This window comes from Balaenoptera physalus, assembly GCF_965194825.1.
Source record: "Balaenoptera physalus genome assembly, chromosome: 13".
Taxonomy (NCBI): Eukaryota; Metazoa; Chordata; class Mammalia; order Artiodactyla; family Balaenopteridae; genus Balaenoptera; species Balaenoptera physalus.
This window is the reverse complement of record NC_138892.1, coordinates 74,687,815-74,706,936: the sequence shown is the minus strand read 5'-3', so window position 1 is coordinate 74,706,936 and position 19,122 is coordinate 74,687,815. Positions and strand designations below refer to the sequence as shown.

Sequence of the window (19,122 nt, the reverse complement as noted above, 5' to 3'; positions counted from 1 at the left end):
TGCCATGTTTTAAACAAGTGCCCAAAATAAATTTTTGTCCTTGTACCAAAGGACAAGTACCTTTTTCATCTGATTCGGAATCTGATTCATCAGAGCTTTCACCCCCTTCAACGTCATCTTCTTCCTCCTCCTCTTCCTCTTCCTCATCTTCATGATCACTCACTTCTTGACTTTCTTCCTAAAATGTCATTTGTGTATTAATAGCACAATATTGGCAAAGCAAACTGAGTACCTCATTAAGAGAGACTGTGTGACAGAATTAGAACAAAAATTTTTACACTTTGTGTGGAAATACAAAAGACCCCGAATAGCAAAAGCAATCTTGAGAAAGAAGAACGGAGCTGGAGGAATCAGGCTCCTGAACTTCAAACTACACCGCAAAGCTACAGTCATCAAAACAGTATGGTACTGGCACAAAAACAAAAATATAGATCAGTGGAACAGGATAGAAAGTCCAGAAATAAACCCACACACCTATGGCCACCTAATCTATGACAAAGGAGGCAAGAATTTACGATGGAGAAAAGACAATCTCTTCAATAAATGGTGCTGGGAAAACTGGACAGCTACATGTAAAAGAATGAAATTAGAACACTCCCTAACACCATACACAAAAATAAACTCAAAATAGATTAAAGACCTAAATGTAAGGCCAGGTACTATAAAACTCTTAGCCAAAAATATAGGCAGAACACTCTTTGACATAAATCACAGCAAGCTCGTTTTTGATCTACCACCTAGGGTAATGAAAATAAAAACAAATATAAACAAACTTAAAAGCTTTTGCACGGCAAAGGAAACCATAAACAAAACAAAAAGACAACCTTCAGAATGGAAGAAAATATTTGCAAATGAAGCAACTGACAAGGGATTAATCTCCAAAATATACAAAGAGCTCATGCAGCTAAATATCAAAAAAAACAAACAATCCAATCAAAAAATGGGTGGAAGACCTAAACAGACATTTCACCAAAGAAGACATACAGATGGCAAACAAACACATGAAAAGATGCTCAACATCATTAATTATTAGAGAAAAGCAAGTCACCTCACACTGGTCAGAGTGGCCATCATCAAAAAATCTACAAACAATAAATGATGGAGAGGGTGTGGAGAAAAGGGAACCCTCCTACACTGTTGGTGGGAATGTAAATTGATACAGCCACTATGGAGAACACTATGGAGGTTCCTTAAAAAACTAAAACTAAAGCTACCACATGACCCAGCAATCCCACTCCTAGGCATCTTTCCGAAGAAGACCTTAATTTGAAAGGATGCATGCACCCCGATTTTCACTGCAGTGCTATTTACAATAGCCAGGACATGGAAGCAACCTAAATGTCCATCAACAGTGGATAAAGAAGATGTGGCACATATATACAATGGAATATTACTCAGCCATAAAAAGGAATGAAATTCTGCCATTTTCAGAGATGTGGATGGACCTAGAGATTGTCATATAGAGTGAAGTAAGTCAGAAAGAGAAAAACAAATATCATATAATAGCGCTTATATGTGGAATCTAGAAATATGGTGCAGATGAACTTATTTGCAAAGGAGAAATAGTCACAGATGTAGAGAACAAACTTACGGTTACCAAGGAGGAAAGGGGGGAGGTGGGACGAACTGGGAGATTGGGATTGACATATATACACTTATGTATAAAATAGATAACTAGTGAGAACCTACTGTATAGCACAGGGAACTCTACTCAATGATCTGTGCTGACCTAAATGGGAAGGAAATCTAAAAAAGAGTGGATGTATATGTATACATATAACTGATTCACTTTGCTGTACAGCAGAAACTAACACAACATTGTAAAGCAACTATACTCATTTAAAAAATAAACAATAAAAAACAAACAAAAAAACAAAATCAGAGTTAGAATTTTTCTTCCTCCCTCAATATTATGAAGTGTGCCTAGCCATATGACTTAATTTTGCCCCAGCTTCTATTATGGTGCTTTATATTTAATATGCACAATATAGTCTCAATGAATAAATGCAAAAAAAAAGAGAGAGAGACTGTGAGTATAAAGTACAAGAGCACAAAAATTTCACTTTTCATAAGTTAAAAATATCAATCCACAATTTTAAGGTTATTTTACAATAATTCTGTCTTAAATCAAAGAGTACTTCATCTCTCTTAGTATTCTATCACCCCATACACAATGCTTTCACAGTGCACAAGATTGTGAGTTGCTAATATTTAATAGCTCACATTTCTGAAGAAAAGAAGTCCTCAAGGACACAATTTAAAATGGATGTATGATAACCGAATCTCTTTTCTACGTATAAGTTAGTACAGTTATCAGCAACCAAGAACAACCTAATCCAGGGACTAAAAATTACAAGTTTATTCTCTCATACTTACAACTTCTAATTCATTGCTTTCTCTTTCTGAAATACCCTTTTCTTCTTTCTTCTCTTGGTCAGTGTCTGCATTATCCTCTTTACCAGCCACACTAAAAAAAAAAAAAGAAGCAAAAGTGTATGATGTTAAAGTAGAGAGGAAAATTGTTCACTTTTTTTTCTCCCAGATTTTTAAAAACCATCATTATTTTTTAAAACAAACTAGAAGAGTTCATCATTTAACTTAGTAAAGTTATCATGTCTGATGCTTCAGAGGAAAATTGAAACTGCCATTCAACTCATAGTACAGTGATTTATATCAATGGAGAAAATCTTATTTTCTAGAAACACTGAGGAATAGATTATACCCTGGAGCATGACACCTGATGAGACAGCTAAGAACTAGTCACCGTAACATTCAATCAACTAGAATGTAGGCAAATTAAATTCAATGGAAATAAAAAATATTTTTGTTTTCTCATCTAAATATATAAATTTTTCTCATCTTAATACAAAGATATAGAAACTGCATTTTTTATTAATGTCCTAATACATTTAAGAATAAATTTAAAGATCAGAATACATCTGCTCACAGTAAGTTTGTCTATACCGGCTGCATCCATCCCAGTGTTCAGTCTCCCCTGGTAATAGAATAGTACAGGTTCTTTTCTCCTAGGTCGTACCTGTAGCACAGGGCTATTTCTCATAATGTTCTCACAGAAATGGGTCTCTGCTCATCAGAACTGTCTGAAGTTCTGCCTGACCCCTGATTGAATAGGAAATTCCAGGATCTGCCACAAGATTCACCATACAAATAAAAGCTTCCTCTTCAGGTATCAGTAGAGCAGCCCTAACTATTGATATATACTAATGTCACATAATGTTATAGCTAAACTAATTACTTCAGCCCTAGTGGCCATGAGAAAAAGAAGACTCTATAGTGAGCAAAGTTTTTACATAGTTAAATCACTCTGACTCTTCAGGGTTTAGCAACCACCATCAATTATGCACAGAAGTTACACTTCCGTTCATTAGACTCCTACATTTTATCAAGCTAAATAATATTAAGAAAGTGAACTTTAAATGAATCTACATATGAAAATTTTCTTCTTGTGCTATAGTTAACTTTTTAAATCATTAAGAATAAGAAGAATACTTGAATAAAGCAATATTCTCCAAATAAAATTCTTCTAGAAAGAGCTTAAAATTTTTATCAGAATAACTTTATAACAGCTATCATTTCTTTCAGATATTCTGCTACATTAAATAATTGCCCTAATACATGGACTTATTTTTAGCTTCTAGTTTAAAAAATTAGTCTCATTTATGCGCTGGTATTATTATTAAACTCTAATGTTTAACTCTAGGTTCCAATTCTCAAAGACATTTTTGAACTCAGAACAAGATGAACACAAATATTTTTCCTTTGGAAGCACTTTTCAGAGTTCTTAATTTATGTTTATTTAGGTAGTTATTTCTGTAATTTCTGTCTTCCCCATTAGACTGTAAGCCTCATGAGGGAAGGGATCATGTCTGTTTGGCTCAGCATTACATGCCCAGTATCCAAGGGATGTGCATAATAAATGTGCATGAAGTATTTGTTAAATATATTAATCTCTATGATTGTGCATGAGCACCTCTGTTTGGAACCTCTGCCTATGTGTCTCACACACTAATTATGTTGGAGTAGAATAGTACAAATTGAAGGATGCATAAAGATGCATGGAAGACAGCATATCTCTAGAGTGAGAAGAAACTACCAGTAAGAATATCAATAAAATCCTCTTAACTGGAGAGGAATCAAGTAAACTATAACAAGGTTCCGTGAGTTTGTTAAATCACTTGTTAGAGGAAAATGTTAAATATACTGAATGCCTATCTAACATCAGTTGTATTATAATAGGACTGTTCATTTTCCATCATCACACATTTCAAGATGAAAATCTAGAAAGAAACTCCCCCTTCATCCAATCATCTGATTTAAAGGCCAGCACCATGTACTCAAGTAGTGCTATACTTGAGATAGGCCTAAGGCTTAAGACTAAGAAAGGAGCACGTGTTAGGAAAGATATCTCCCATCAGCATTTCTTATCCCCTCCCCTATGTAGTCTCCCTTCCTCACCTGCAACTCTGCAGCATACAATTTTTGTTATTGTTAGTTCCTTCATTACTTCAAGCTCCAATACAAATTCCCTTTTATTCAGGTTTATAGCCATACAACCACCTTGTTTCAAATACTTGACCTAACACACCCTCCTACACCCTCCAAGTCACCAGAATCCAGCTTCACAAATGTTATTTTCACTTATATATGAAGTTAACTCATGTATTATAAGCTGTTTGTGCCAATTCTGATGCAGAAAAATCAGCAGTTGTTAACTTTATATTATTAATTTACCTTTATAAATCACGTAAGGCTTAAGCTTTTAAAGTACACAATTTGATACTTTATGATTATTGTACAGCAAATATTCAAGTTTTCTTCAATAAAGTGGGGAAATTTTATATCTAAAATAACTATCTAAGCAGCAATGAAAAATATGTAAGTTGGCACTTTACATAGAATCAGAATCTTGGAGCTGGAAGGAACACTAGTGATCAAGTAATTTAAACCCTTTGACATTTGACAACCAATGTCAACATTTTTGTTGACAACCAAAAAAGAAACTGTGGCCTGGTGAAGCTTATCAACTCCAGGGGACTTAAAACCAGGTGTCATGACTCCAAAGCCAGTATTCTGGAATATTGCCTCAAAGTTCAGTTCACAGACAGAGAAGCATCAGCATCACCCAGGAGCTTGTCAGATATGTAGACTCTCAGGCTCCATGTAAGTCCTACTGAGTGAGAATCTTCATTTTATCAACACCCCAGGTTATCTATCTGCACATTCATGTTTAAGAAGCCCTGTCCTAGAACACCAAACAACTCTGCTTTTGTTATCTATTAGGCATCATATAAAAATTGGAGGCAAATGCTATTCATTAAGTATATTTAAAGGACTTAACTATTTTAAGGTGGGAAAATGTTTCCATTACACTACTTTAACTATGCATCTTATTTTAACCTTTCAAGATAGAAAATTTTTCACATTTTAATGCTCTAATTTAACTCCAATGATAAACATAATGTCCTAAATATAAACTAATTAGGTGAGTCCTAAGATGACCTACAGATAGAATTATATTTTAATTATAGAATTATATTTTAATTTAACTATATAATTAAAATATAATCCTAGAATAAATTATAGAAACCTTAGAATACTATGTAATATGTAGGATATAATTGTGGAATGTAAATTATTAAATAACTTAAAGAAAATATAATTTGTGGTTTCAGCTATTTAAAGTAAGAGATTAGTTTAATTGTTGCACAGTAAAAGTTTTCAAAAGGCTTATTTTTAGTAAGAAATAAAATTATAATGTGATGCTTCTAAAATAGTTAATATTATTCTGAAACCAGTTTATTTTCTTAATCATTTTGATGGTGTAATCATGAGACGGTTAGAAAAATCTATAAAGAGAAGTTCTAATAAGAAGTAAAATACTACTTGATACTTGGTTAAATAATCATAATACTGAATGAATAAAATGCAAATTTTTATTATATTGGGAGTTCACAAGTAGTGCTTCTAAATTTTGCTCAAATTTCAAATGGAAAAAAAAGAGAAGATCCTGTTTTTGATGTTGACTTCAGATACATTTTAAAAGCAAAACTTGTTTTTCTAATTCAACCTTAAATATGCCTTATAAATCTGTAGTAAGGCCACAGTTTCCTTTTACTTTGTTGCCATTTTAATGTTGTTTTCCCTAGAAAGATTACACAAAATAAGGAAGAGATGAGAATGAGCCCACCCATGACTTAGCATGTGCTGCAACAAAATGCGAATTCCCACTGAATTAATAATTCCCTGTCTGTTTACAAGTTTCCGAAAGGTATATTCTGAAAGTCAAAGGGTGGGGTTCTTGAGCCATTTTTAGCCATCAAAATTATGATAATCTATTCTAAATTCACATGAAATTCCTGAATTTTAATTCATATAACCACTGGCTTTTAGTCTCAAAAAGTATTTTTTTATATTTTCAGTGTTTTTGTTAATTTTATAAAATCATCATTATTTTTAGGAGCACCAAGCTAATCTAGTCTGAAACAATCTATAATTCTACAGCATATATCCTTTTGAATGGCAACTAGTATTTAAATGACATTTTAATAAAAAACCTGGGAAATATTCCAACCTTCTTTCTTCTCGATTGCTTTCCTCAAGTTTCTGTAGCCTTCAAAATCACGAGGCACAGTATTGGAAGGCCAAGCCAATGAAGGACAAACCAGACAGTAAAAAGCGAAAGTGATAAGAAGGTAAAAATGATACATGAGCTTGAAGACTTTAAAATAAATTTTAAAAGATATCATCAAAGGACAATACACAGTAAAAAGGCAATACATTTTGTATGAATAAAAAGTAAGAAAAACAAGCAGCATTACATCTAAGAAGAGTATATATAGACTATCAGTTGAAATTATTCAGCAGTAAAATGTACAGTCTCAATTTATAAAGTTGATAAACAGTAAGAGTATTTGGATGCCATTGCTTTTTTTAACCTGAAATGGATCAATTTTCTCAGCTTCCAAAAAAAAAGCCTACTTCCAATGATATCCTCTCTTCCTTGTAAACCTTTACAAAAGACCTTTTCATGGCATCATTAAAAGAGCTACAAAAAGTAATGCCTTTATACCATAATATGAAAATACCATTAATACTACATACTAGGATACTAATTTTTAAACTTGTTTTCTATTTCAATATACTACATGTGAACATCACTAAATCTAAAAAAAATTATATTTCAAAATTATACATGAAATGGTATTATGGTCAAATGAATATGATTGTTATGATATCAGTGGAAAACTGTAATTTTATTAACTGAAAATTAATATCACTGTACCAATTACTAGACTACCAAAAGGATATATATAAGGCAAAGGTGGCAATAAAATGGGAAATGTAGTACTTTCCATTAGTAAGATTATTTTTCAACCAGCAAAGTATGAGAAAAACTATAAATATGTATTTAAAAGCTTTAACATTTAAAGAATATTCAATACACAGAATTGGGAATCTTTACTCAATGGAATGTACTGAATACCAGTATCTCTCATGTAGACAAAAAGATAGATGTGCTAGGCTCTGATTAAGCATATAGCAATCTTGATATAGTACACTTCTGCCTGGATTCCAAAAAAAAAAAATATTTTTTCAGAATCATCAGTATTTTAAAGTGAAGAGATTGAGTCTTAGTTATGAATTATTTCATCAAGGCAGTTCTCATTTTAATTTTATAACATGATTTTTATTTGCTGGCCTGTGATTGTTTTTCACAATCAACTTATATACTGCTATTGCAAGAAGAGACTAGCAATCTTTCTGAGAAAAAAATTCTGCAGAGTGATATTCACCAGAGATCAAAATGTCCAGTATAATGGCTAGAAAAGGGTAAGAAAAGCCATCGCCTAAGAAATCTCTGTGTTTCTAGAGTTTCAACCTGACACCACTAAATACAAATACAATGCAGTCTGATGAATGAGTGAATTTTTTATAATGCAAGTCATTTAAAGCTAGATAGCCAAAAATATGGGGATTAATGTATGAATGGTAAATTTTCTTTATCCATATACACCAAAAAAAGTAAAAAAAAAAAAAAAAAAAAAATCTAATCTAGGCTTATAATGATGATAATGAGCTATAATGACTCAAAGGATATGTTTCCCTGGCAAAAACCCCAAATTTTCTATTTTCAACATGAAGAAATTTTGTTTACCTTACACTAGAGAGCTATATTAAAACATATGGATAATGTGAGCTAATAAGTAGATAAACTTTAGGTGCCTTCCCAATTGTCTCTTTAAAAAAACACTGCAATCAATAGTTCCAAATGACAGTAGAGGGGCAGAGATATAAACTAATAATCTGATATTTCTCCATAATTTAAAGGAGTTCAGTCTTTATTTCATTTAGTTCCATTTATAATACCTCTTCCATAGTTAAATGGGGGGGGATGACAAATCTTGCTAACCATTCTAACATTTGTGTAACTAAAAAAAATAGGCAATGTAGTCTATTCGATTATTCTTCCTTATTTTCTTACTACCTACACTTTTGGATTGTTTTACAGCTCAACAGAAAATAAATACAGAAAGGAAGAAGAGCCAACCTTTAAACCACACATCTTAGCAATTGGTTGTAGTTTAGATAAAGACTTTGACAAGAGGGTGAAAATTTCATGTAAAACAGGACTTATGGCATCCTCCCTGAACACAAATGAAGCTTCTGACATAAAAATGATACAGTTGCCACTACACCAACCAACACTTAGTGTCAGAGGCCCTGTAGTCACTACAACCAAAGGCTAACAGCACAAAACAAAGTAAATTAAAAGACATGGAGCTTCTAAAGAATTTGTGGATTCAATGGGAGAAACAGAAGTAGCTATGAGAACTGGGACAGCTGAGCAAAGCTGAACCCAAAGGCCAAAGAACCTAGTGGCAAGACGGGAATAAAGACACAGACCTACTAGAGAATGGACTTGAGGATATGGGGAGGGGGAGGGGTAAGATGTGATAGGGTGAGAGAGTGGCATGGACATATATACACTACCAAATGTAAAATAGATAGCTAGTGGGAAGCAGCCGCATAGCACAGGGATATCAGCTTGGTGCTTTGTGACCACCTAGATGGGTGGGATAGGGAGGGTGGGAGGGAGGGAGATGGAAGGGGGAAGAGATATGGGAACATATGTATATGTATACCTGATTCACTTTGTTATAAAGCAGAAACTAACACACCATTGTAAAGCAATTATACTCCAATAAAGATGTTTTAAAAAAAAAAAAAAAAAGGGTAACAAAAATCTTCCCTACACTATTTAATTTTTTTTCTTCATGAGGTTGCTGCCCAAATTTTCAATAGTTGGATTAATGCTTCCTCTTTCAAAATTACAAATATCCCTAGAGGAATGTTATTAGTTATAAGTCATTTCCACTGGAATGAGTTCCTTTCTTTAGTCAGATGGCTTTGTTTCCAACTTTGAATTTAAGGAGATGAGAGAAGAAAGTAGATGATTTTGAAACTGGGAGTACTTCGGGCTAGGGAAGAATTACATGAGAACTGACCTCATAAGGGAGGAATGGATCAAGGTAGCATGGGGACACAGAAGGTCAGTAGGTAGGAATAAGAGAGAATGGCTAAGGCAGAAATTCATATTTTCCCCCAAAGTTTGGTCTACATTCATGGAAGGGAAACGAAGTTTCTTTCACCTATTTTCCTTTTCCTATTCCCTTTTGAATTGCTCTTACCACACTATAGAATGAGTAAATATCATTTCATGTGAGTGAGTTGGGAAACCTGGACATTATGTATTTGTAACACTTTCTAGAGAAAAATTAGTTCCAAGTTCCAAACAATTTTAAATTGAACTTACTTACTATATACGCAAGGCTGAGGTAGAACCAAATTTTGCAATGTTCTCTTTGATAAATAAAATAAGTAAATATGAGGCATGTAATACAGCTTAACCAGAATCAATACATCCAAACAGAAGCTACTGCCTCCATAGAGTTCCTGTAGAAGACTAATCACTAACTTCAGTAAAGCTGCTGTCATTCTAAACACTTTATTATGTTTTGTTTCAACAAAAACTCTTTATTATTTTTTGTTTCAACTGTAGCAAATCCTTTGGCTAAAATGAGAGCTTACCAATATTTTTAAAAAAAGAAATTTACATTACATACAGTTAAAAGTTATTGGTGATAAATGAAATGCTTTATCAAGCTGAGTAAAATAGTACTATTTATCAGTCAAAAACCTTACAACCCTGCATTGTCACAGAAATAACCTGCATCAGAGGTATAAATTTAGGGTACCTATGATCACTATAAAAACGTCCAAAGAGCCTAGGTTTCTATTGGGATCCCTACCTGTTTTTTATTATTCATACCCAACAGGTGATTATGGTAACATCTCTAAATTTACCTCAAAAGGAAAGAGCAGAATTAGCTCATGACCTTGTGAAATATACCCTTGTTTATCCTTACTTATTATTCATGAACACAAACCACCTACACCTTTAAAAACAAGTCATACCATTTCACATTTTGACCAACTACACAACTGAATTTTACAAATAAATGATAAGTCATGTGCAGAAGTCTCATTTACATTTCCACAGTATGTTGGGTCAAACCAGTTTTGATAATTCTGTGAACACTGTTACAGTTTTAATTGCCCTGCATAAGAACTAATCATTATATATTTCTTAATGCTGCCATAATCAGCCATCCATGAGCAACATCTTTTAAGACATTAGTATCTTAAGAATGCAATTTCAATTGCAGTGTCTCCTAACCATAGATGTGCAACTCCTTGTTTTAATTATTCTAATCAGTCCTTTTTAACTCAAGGACAAACAGCAGAACTAATTTGGAGAGTTTAAACCTCTAATAGCTTTGGTCAACTGACTATTCAAAGAAGAAATGCCTGGTTGTCAAAATAAATTTCTAAATAAACTAAGCAAAGCAGCAGCTAGACTAAATGTCAATAGTAATTCTAAAAAGTGCACCTCCATAACAAGCTATTTGACAAATAAGATATCTTTTCCCCCTTTGGAATATCTAGCCAAAAATGCTTAAAATTAATTTGACTGGTATGTTCAAAATATATTCTACGTAAGTAATTTGACTGCACCATGGAATCAATATGTAACCATGTAAACAATTTATGAGGTTTTAACCACTCACAGATTACAAGTGGTCATATTTTAATTTTCCTCCTCTTCTTTGCATCCAGTTGATTTCAGAGGGAGATATTACCAGGATGCAAGGAAAAGGAAGCCTAGAACAGCGGTGAAAAGCTGAGTAACTCCTTGTTGGAAGAGTCAGAAAGCCTGAAATAACATAAATAACTTTCACATAATCAAATTAGAGCCCGCAGAAAATACTTAAGAGACCAAATGATATTAAATGACAGTCTGATGAATTAGTTTAGCCTTCAGTTAAACTAATCTAGACAGGAAGCAGAATATATCAATGAGACTATTTAATTGTATTAGAAAATGGAAAAAAATGAAAATATTGAGTAATGGTAGAACAAGCTTTGCAGAAAAGATGAATGGAATGCAAAAGCAGCTATTTGAAAAAATAATAAAATAATTTCTAGTAGTAATTTTACCTTGTCATAGTCTAAATAAAATTCACTACCATATTATTATAAATAATTTTTTTACATACAAGTAGAGATAAATCTTTAAAAGTATATAATTATAATTGTCACCTATGTTAAATGACATTTCATTTATTAATATACTTACGAGGCTATGTATACTCATTGCAATTGCAAACTAAAATATCCTGAAAAGTAATTAGCAGTATAGCAGTGATTTTATAGCACTACCTTTTTTTCTTCTTCTTTTCTTTCCTTTTCAGCTTTTCTAAATCCTTCTTAGCTAGGTCTATAATCTCAATGGTCTCTTTGTCTGAGGATAGTATAGTAGGAGAGAAAGCTGATGATCCGCTGAAGTATGGCGATCTTGCTGTGGCTCTTGTCAAGTTTTTTCGAAGGTTCTCATTCACTGCTTCACTTTCTAATAATTTTGCCCTAGTGAATAAAAATATATTTAAGTTGGAAACATTTTATTATTGTGGTAAATAATACTTAACATAAAATTTACCTCCCTAACCATCTCTAAGTGTACAGTTCTAGAGCATAAAGTACACCCATACTGTTGTGCAACCATTGCCACCATCTACCTTCAGAACTTTTTCATCTTCCCCAATTGAAACTCTGTACCCATTAAACACTAACTCCATTCCCCTCTCCTCCCAGTCCCTAGCAATCACCATTCTACCTTCCATCTCTGCAAACTTGACAACTCTAAGAATAAACAGGGAACATTTTAAATGAGTTGTTTTGCAAGCTAAAAAGTTTCCCAAAATGTATTTCAACATTGCTACAAAGTACGGCTTTTTTAACAAATGTGTTCACAAACATTAGTGTTTAAGATATTTTTAAAATTTCCTGATTAAATAATTGTAAATTTGAAGTAACGCTCTTAGTGCTCAAAAGTGCCAGTGATAATTAGATTACTTGCATTCTGGTCAATAGGCACTAGTTATCCTTGCTCTGTAAACTCATCTTTGAAACTTAAAATGTGCAAGCAACATGGTTCCCTTCCTTCCCGTTCCTCATTCATCATGCTATAATAACATTTCCAAATCTTTGTAAGGAATAGTTAGTCAAACTTGCCCCTAACTTGCTGAAAGATATCTGGCTCCTGAATATGGCATGGGAAAAGATGAAATCTCCAAGGAAACCTGAGTTTCATAATTAAAAACATTCTTTTGTTTGCGCAAGCGGTCCTCATAATGACAGGAAAATAATGTATGTGCTGTCAGTAATAACACTGAATGATAAGATCCTAAAAGAGCCTGGATTCTTGAGACTACAAGGGATTCAGAGAGTCCTCTAGGCCAGTTCCTTTAGTCCATTTGATTTAAACCATAAAGAACACAATTATCTACTTCAGTATAATAAATTTCCCAGGTCAATTTGGCACAAGGGTGATTGAGACAGGGTTATAAGGAGAAAATACTACCTACTGTCTCTGTCTCAAAACTATATTACTAAGCGCTTTTGCCATATGTTCAAACGTTTCAGAGGAAGGTGCTAGATTATTTGCAACTACTGAGCTCTAGAAGGCACAGTCAGCTCTGTGTTTTTTCACTGCCTACCAAAATTATTCATGACACTGTTGAAATCAACTAGAGACAGAATATACACAAATCAGTGAATATATGTTACAAATAAGTGTCTTATATATTCTTTAATGAAATTGTTTTACTTTATATTTGGTGTTGCAACAGTTACAATGTTTTAAAATGGTTAAATAGCTGTGTACAAACTTTTAAGTTAAATGATTTCAAAATTATTTTAAAGAAAATTCTGAATATAATGCTGTCATTTTTTAATAAGAGGGCAACCTAAGTATAAAAACTCAGCTTAATGATAAAAACTCAAAGTCAAAATTTACACTTTTCTATATTTTCAATATCTAGCACAAAGCCTGGGTACATAATAATGAATGTTAATAATGAATGAAGGTGACTTCCCTGGTGGCACAGTGGTTAGGAATCTGCCTGCCAATGCAGGGGACACGGGTTTGATCCCTGGTCCGGGAAGATCCCACATGCTGCGGAGCAACTAAGCCCATGAGCCACAACTATGGAGCCTGAGCTCTAGAGCCCACACACCACAATTACCGAGGCTGCATGCCACAACTACTGAAGCCCACGTGCCTAGAGCCCGTGCTCCACAGCAAGAGAAGCCACTGCAATGAGAAGCCCGCGCACTGCAATGAAGAGTAGCCCCGCTCGCCACAACTAGAGAAAGCACGTGCGCAGCGACGAAAACCCAACACAGCCAAAAATACAAATAATAAATAAATAAATTAATTTTTTTAAAAAGACCCTTTTAAAAAAAATGAATGAAAATATAAATTAGCTATCAATTAATGACCTGTTTTTAATTGGCTCATTTATATAATAATCAGACAATTTGTGTTTGATTATTACCTGATTTTAAAAGTCTGCGTTTGGTAAGGGCATATTTTTAATGCTTCTTCCGTCCTGGTGCTAATAAAGGCTGAAACCTTTAGGGCTCACCTCCAACTCCACCAACCCCACACTACATTAGTAGGTCCTGCTTTTTGTATGGGCTGTAGAGATAACATCTCTTTCTTTGCCTCTCCTTCTCTTCCTACTCACCCAACCACACACTTGTTGCTGTCTGCACTTCATTTAATAGGAGACCAAGCAGTGAGGCATGAGGGGAAGTACACAGACTTCCTTGGGAAGGAATAAACTGAGGTTTGCATCTCAGCTTTTTCACTTACTGAATCTCATCTCAGCTTTTTCACTCACAGAATCTCTAAATCCTCCATTAAAAGGAGATGAAAATATATACTTCCCTAGGATGGTTATGAGGATGATGATACTATGAATTTAAAACTCACCTGACTAATAATGTTTTAAACAAATAATAACTATTCTTATCAAAAAGTTGGAAACAATATAATTATCTAACGGTAGGGGATTAGATAAATAAATCAATTACAACCCATGAGACAGTACTCATGGAGCCATGCAAAAACCATGTTAGAAAAATATTTAATAACATTGAAATATGATCCTAATATCTTGTCACATTTCAAAGAATAGATAGCAAAGCAATACACACACCCTGATACAAATTTTGCTAAAGTATGCGTTGAAAAATTATTGAAGAGATACACCAAAATGTTAACATCAGTTCTTGGAATGGTGAGAATATGGATGATTTTAGCTTTTTAAAAACTTTCCTATATTTTCAGAAATTTCTACAAAAATTTTAAACTCCAGAAAACTAAGATTAATTAGTGACTATTATCATTTCACAACAAACAATGTGATGTGTAAATTTATTAAAAGGTAATGAGTATTATTTTATAATTAAAATGATAAGACTTAAAATATAAACATTCCCATGTAGCAATACATTTACGTAATTTACATTAAGTTTAAGTAGCTGTGAATGAATGTCTTCCTAAGAGAAAGTATTGATTAAAATATGGATTGGAGTAGAATTTGGTAGATGAAACAGAATATGAGAACTTGGACCTAAATAATAATATGTTAGACCTTTACAGTATTTTTCAATTTAATAATTTTTACATCCTGTTGTTTTATTTGAGCCCCATAATAACTCTTTGAGACTAGCAGGTATTACCTCATTCTTACTGATAAACACTAAAGATCAAAGATGTTAGGTAATTTGCCCAAGGTCATATACTTAATAAACAGAAGCTTAAAAATTTCAATGCAGGTAATTCAATTTAAATTCAAAGCTCATTTATGTTTATCCCATATGTAAATTATTTTTACATTATAAATTACAATCCTGAGATCCGAGAAGACTACACTTTATGAGTGGGACAAACTGAATAAAAGAGCCATCAAACAAAAGTTGGGAAAGTGGAAAAAGCTATTAACCTATAGCACGAAAGATTTGATCACTGACTGAACTCAAGGCCTAAGAGTCATCATTGTTCTCTAGATGGCTTAAAGAATAGTCTTAACTCAAGAACTTGAAGAAGAAAGATATTAGATGCTCCTTTTAGCTACTAGAAGGAATGGAAATGATTCAGTCAGTTTTCTAGGAAATAATGACACTAGTCAAGCCATTCATCAAATAGCGAGATCAAGCTTAGATATGGTCTTAGAATAACATGATGGAAGAGAGGAAATCAAGCCCAAGAACCAGAGTATGGAATCAGCCTTAACAATTGACCAGTGCCAAGAAAATAAAAAAAGATAAAAAGAAGCAGACTAGGAGGAGGAAAAGAATCTTTAGGAACTAAAAGACAGAGATATTAGTTTTGTCTGAAGGAATGGTAAAGATGGGGTCTACAGAGTCAGGAAACAACACTGGAGACTGGTCAGAGGACAAGTTTTTGGCAGTAGGCAGGAAAGAGCACTGCCAACACAAGATGGAAACTACAAGTCCAGTTTGGCAGCTGACCAGAACTACAACCTAAGGTCCCAAAGGTCTCCATCAAAAAGGTAAAGTTTGGAAATATATAAACAGAATAAAAGTAATAGTTATTTGAGTAACTTCATCTATTGCTACATCAGATGTTTTCTCACTGGTTTTTACTTTTTGAAGCTTTTAAGGGACCTGGTGTGCCTTACGGAGGCAAAAACAGTACAAACACTACTGATCTCTGTTTAAGAATCTTTAGAATAGCCAGAGGAAGAGAGAGGGAAATAGAACACAAATACAGGACAGAGAATTGTTAGGGTAGCTGTGAAAGATAATCTCTCACTTGGTTATTTTCTGCAAATGGATAGCAGAAGTGAGATCTGAGCTATTTAGATGCTCCCAATGGAGCTGACTGTAGTTTTACTTCAAGAGAAAGCAGCTCAGCCATCAGGGCAAACCATGGAACCTGAAAATATTATAGAAATGATTAGTGTCCCTGATCTACTTTCTGACCCCTATTCTCCCAGTCTGTGCTCAGTGGTCCCTGATCTACTTTCTGACCCCTATTCTCCCAGTCTGTGCTCAGTGGTCCCCCCCATATTCCCACACCAGGCATGGGTGTTCTATTTACTGATTTCTGTCATTCCATTTACTACATGTGACTATTTATGTAAGTTGACCCACCTAGACTGTGAACTCCTTGTTTATGTCTTACTTGTTCAGTCCATGGCATGATGCTTGGCATACAGTGAGTATTTGCAATATGTGTGTGAAATGTGGGTGATGAATAAGCCTTTGTACGTACCAGAGAGGCAGGCAAATTGGTAGGGATGCAATGACTCACACATATAGAATAGCTGAAGAAATATAAGGGAACAGGAGTAATGGGAGATTTTAAAAATTAGAGATGACTTATTGATGTTGACCATTCCCAAATGGTGGGTGAAGAGGCACAGGGAGGTAACTTCATTGACATCAATTATGCCTGTTGTTATATGAGGTTAGGCAAGCTTCCAATTAAGGGTATAACAACAAGAGCAGGAGGATAAACCAGGAAGATAATGTGGGAAGAGGAAAGTAGTTTGTGACATTATGTTCCCATATGTTCTGTTATAGGCAAGTACCTATTCCCCTAAAGTTAACCTGACCAAAGGGCTGAAATATCACTGTGAATAGTTACTACAAAATAAGCCCAACAAATAGCAATAATACTTCACTGCAAAACCCAAACTACATGCATTATATATTACAGAACGTGAACTGTACCTGAGATCTTCAATTTCTTTAATATAATTGTGAATCATATTACTAATCTCTTCATTCCCTTCACCTGCAAGATAAAATAAGGAAAGGGGGAGAGGGATAAATTAGGAGATTGGGATTGACACACACATACTACTATATATAAAAATAGATAACTAATAAGAACCTACTGTATAGCACAGGGAACTCTACTCAATACTCTGTAATGACCTATATGGGAAAAGAACCTAAAAAAGAGTTAATATATGTATATGTATAACTGATTCACTTTGCTGTACAGCAGAAACTAACATTGTAAATCAACCATACTCCAATAAAAATTAATTAAAAAAAGAATTTCCTTTAAAATTCAACAGAACAGAATGAGAGAAAAAACAAAGTTATAGAAACAAACAATAATGCTTTGAAACATAATTTAAACAGCAAATTTCCTGCCCTTAATTACATGAGCAGAAAGTAAGATAATATGATGAAGCATAGGGCATATTTTGTTTCTGTAAGAATGTATTACTTACAAATTAAGTATTAACTTAAAATCACAGATTGTATACACAGAGATTGACTTTTTCACTTCAAATATTCCACAAAATTAACAAACATGAAGAATATTTCCTGCTCTCCAAAAGTAATCCCTCACTCATCCCACCCTACACACATACCTGCTCTGGCAAGAACTTGGTTGGCCTGATCACTAACAAGCTGTGTGATTCTGGTCCTCAATACATCCACCGTCTCTTGCATGGCTTTAATTCTTACACGCAGGTTGTTATTTTCAGTCTGTAGCATAGCATTCTCATGAAACATATCATTGATGCTTTCCACACCCTCCTCGTCGATTATTCTTTTACCCTAGAAAAGAAAAATATTTCCCTGTTGGTTGAGAAGTTTTAAATACACAAGAGTTTTGTTGAAGGATACTGCAGGATTATGCAATTCTACAACCAAGAGCCCTTTTGTCTTAACAGCCTCAAGGCAAGAGATCCTTTTCCCTCTACTACATCTCTCCTTTGAGCATTTGTCACTAAAGAATCTGATTGGGAAGGAAGTCTTTTGAAACAAGAGGCTGGTCAAGTTGTTAGACTGAACATTATTAAAGGCACGTGGAAAACTAGAGAATTCTACCTCCAAAAGGAAAGATGCCCCCACTATGACAGAGAAGAGACTCCAGAGATATATATGTGCAAGCCATCGCAAAAAGGTATCATTGTGTACACAAAATGTATCACAAAATGCAAAGTCAAAACCATTAGCTTACTGTTTTGTACTCCATAAGCTCCATCTGAAGTCGTGTGATCTCACTACGGAGCGCATTGATCTGCTGACTAGCTCTGTCCTGATTGACCATCACCTTGTTCTTGATATTTCTAGCTCGATTGGCATATTTCAGGGTATTTAAAGTTTCCATAAAATCTCTGTCTGAAGGGCTGACACATGCTATCATGATTGTTTGGCTGAAAGTTACAAAAAATAATTAGGTTTACAGATAAAAGCAAATAAAACACTGAAATAATCATTTTAAAGTTCCTGCCTTTTGAATAATATCTCTCCTTCAAGATACCAAAAGATTGACATTACTAACTTAAAAATAAAGGCAAATTTATAAGCCCCAATGCTTTAAGACTATCTTAAGGAAAAAGATTTTGTTTACTTGGCTAAAATTGGGGAAAATGAATTTATATTATCCTTTTTTGACTCATAATACCATATACTCATAATACAAGTGCATATATTTATTTCTCACCTCTTTACAAAATTTTTTGAAGCAATATACATAGAATAATTCTAAAATTTAATCTATAATATGACATGTTGAAATTCAAAAATCATTGCTTTCATTATCTACTTAATATTTCAGGATTTTATTTTTAAATTTGTATTTATTTTTGGCTGCTTTGGTTCTTCGTTGCTGTGTGCGGGCTTTCTCTAGTTGTGGCT

At 33.8% G+C, this 19,122-nt stretch overlaps 1 protein-coding gene across 18 annotated transcripts in view; it reads right to left on the bottom strand.

The window, feature by feature from the left end:
* KIF21A (kinesin family member 21A) overlaps positions 1 to 19,122 on the bottom strand; it is a 172,279-nt gene that overhangs the window by 47,703 nt on the left and 105,454 nt on the right. For 10 of the 18 annotated variants that reach the window (XM_082419234.1, XM_082419230.1, XM_082419240.1 and 7 more), the window contains exons 8-14: positions 18,443 to 18,638; positions 17,847 to 18,036; positions 17,191 to 17,254; positions 11,803 to 12,006; positions 6,593 to 6,631; positions 2,377 to 2,467; positions 61 to 178 (exon numbers count right to left, since the gene is read on the bottom strand). In XM_082419234.1, the coding sequence (XP_082275360.1) occupies positions 61 to 178; positions 2,377 to 2,467; positions 6,593 to 6,631; positions 11,803 to 12,006; positions 17,191 to 17,254; positions 17,847 to 18,036; positions 18,443 to 18,638 (902 nt within the window). The remainder of the gene's footprint in view (positions 1 to 60; positions 179 to 2,376; positions 2,468 to 6,592; positions 6,632 to 11,802; positions 12,007 to 17,190; positions 17,255 to 17,846; positions 18,037 to 18,442; positions 18,639 to 19,122) is intronic. The other 8 variants (XM_082419243.1, XM_082419244.1, XM_082419236.1 and 5 more) reach the window with 1 other exon arrangement.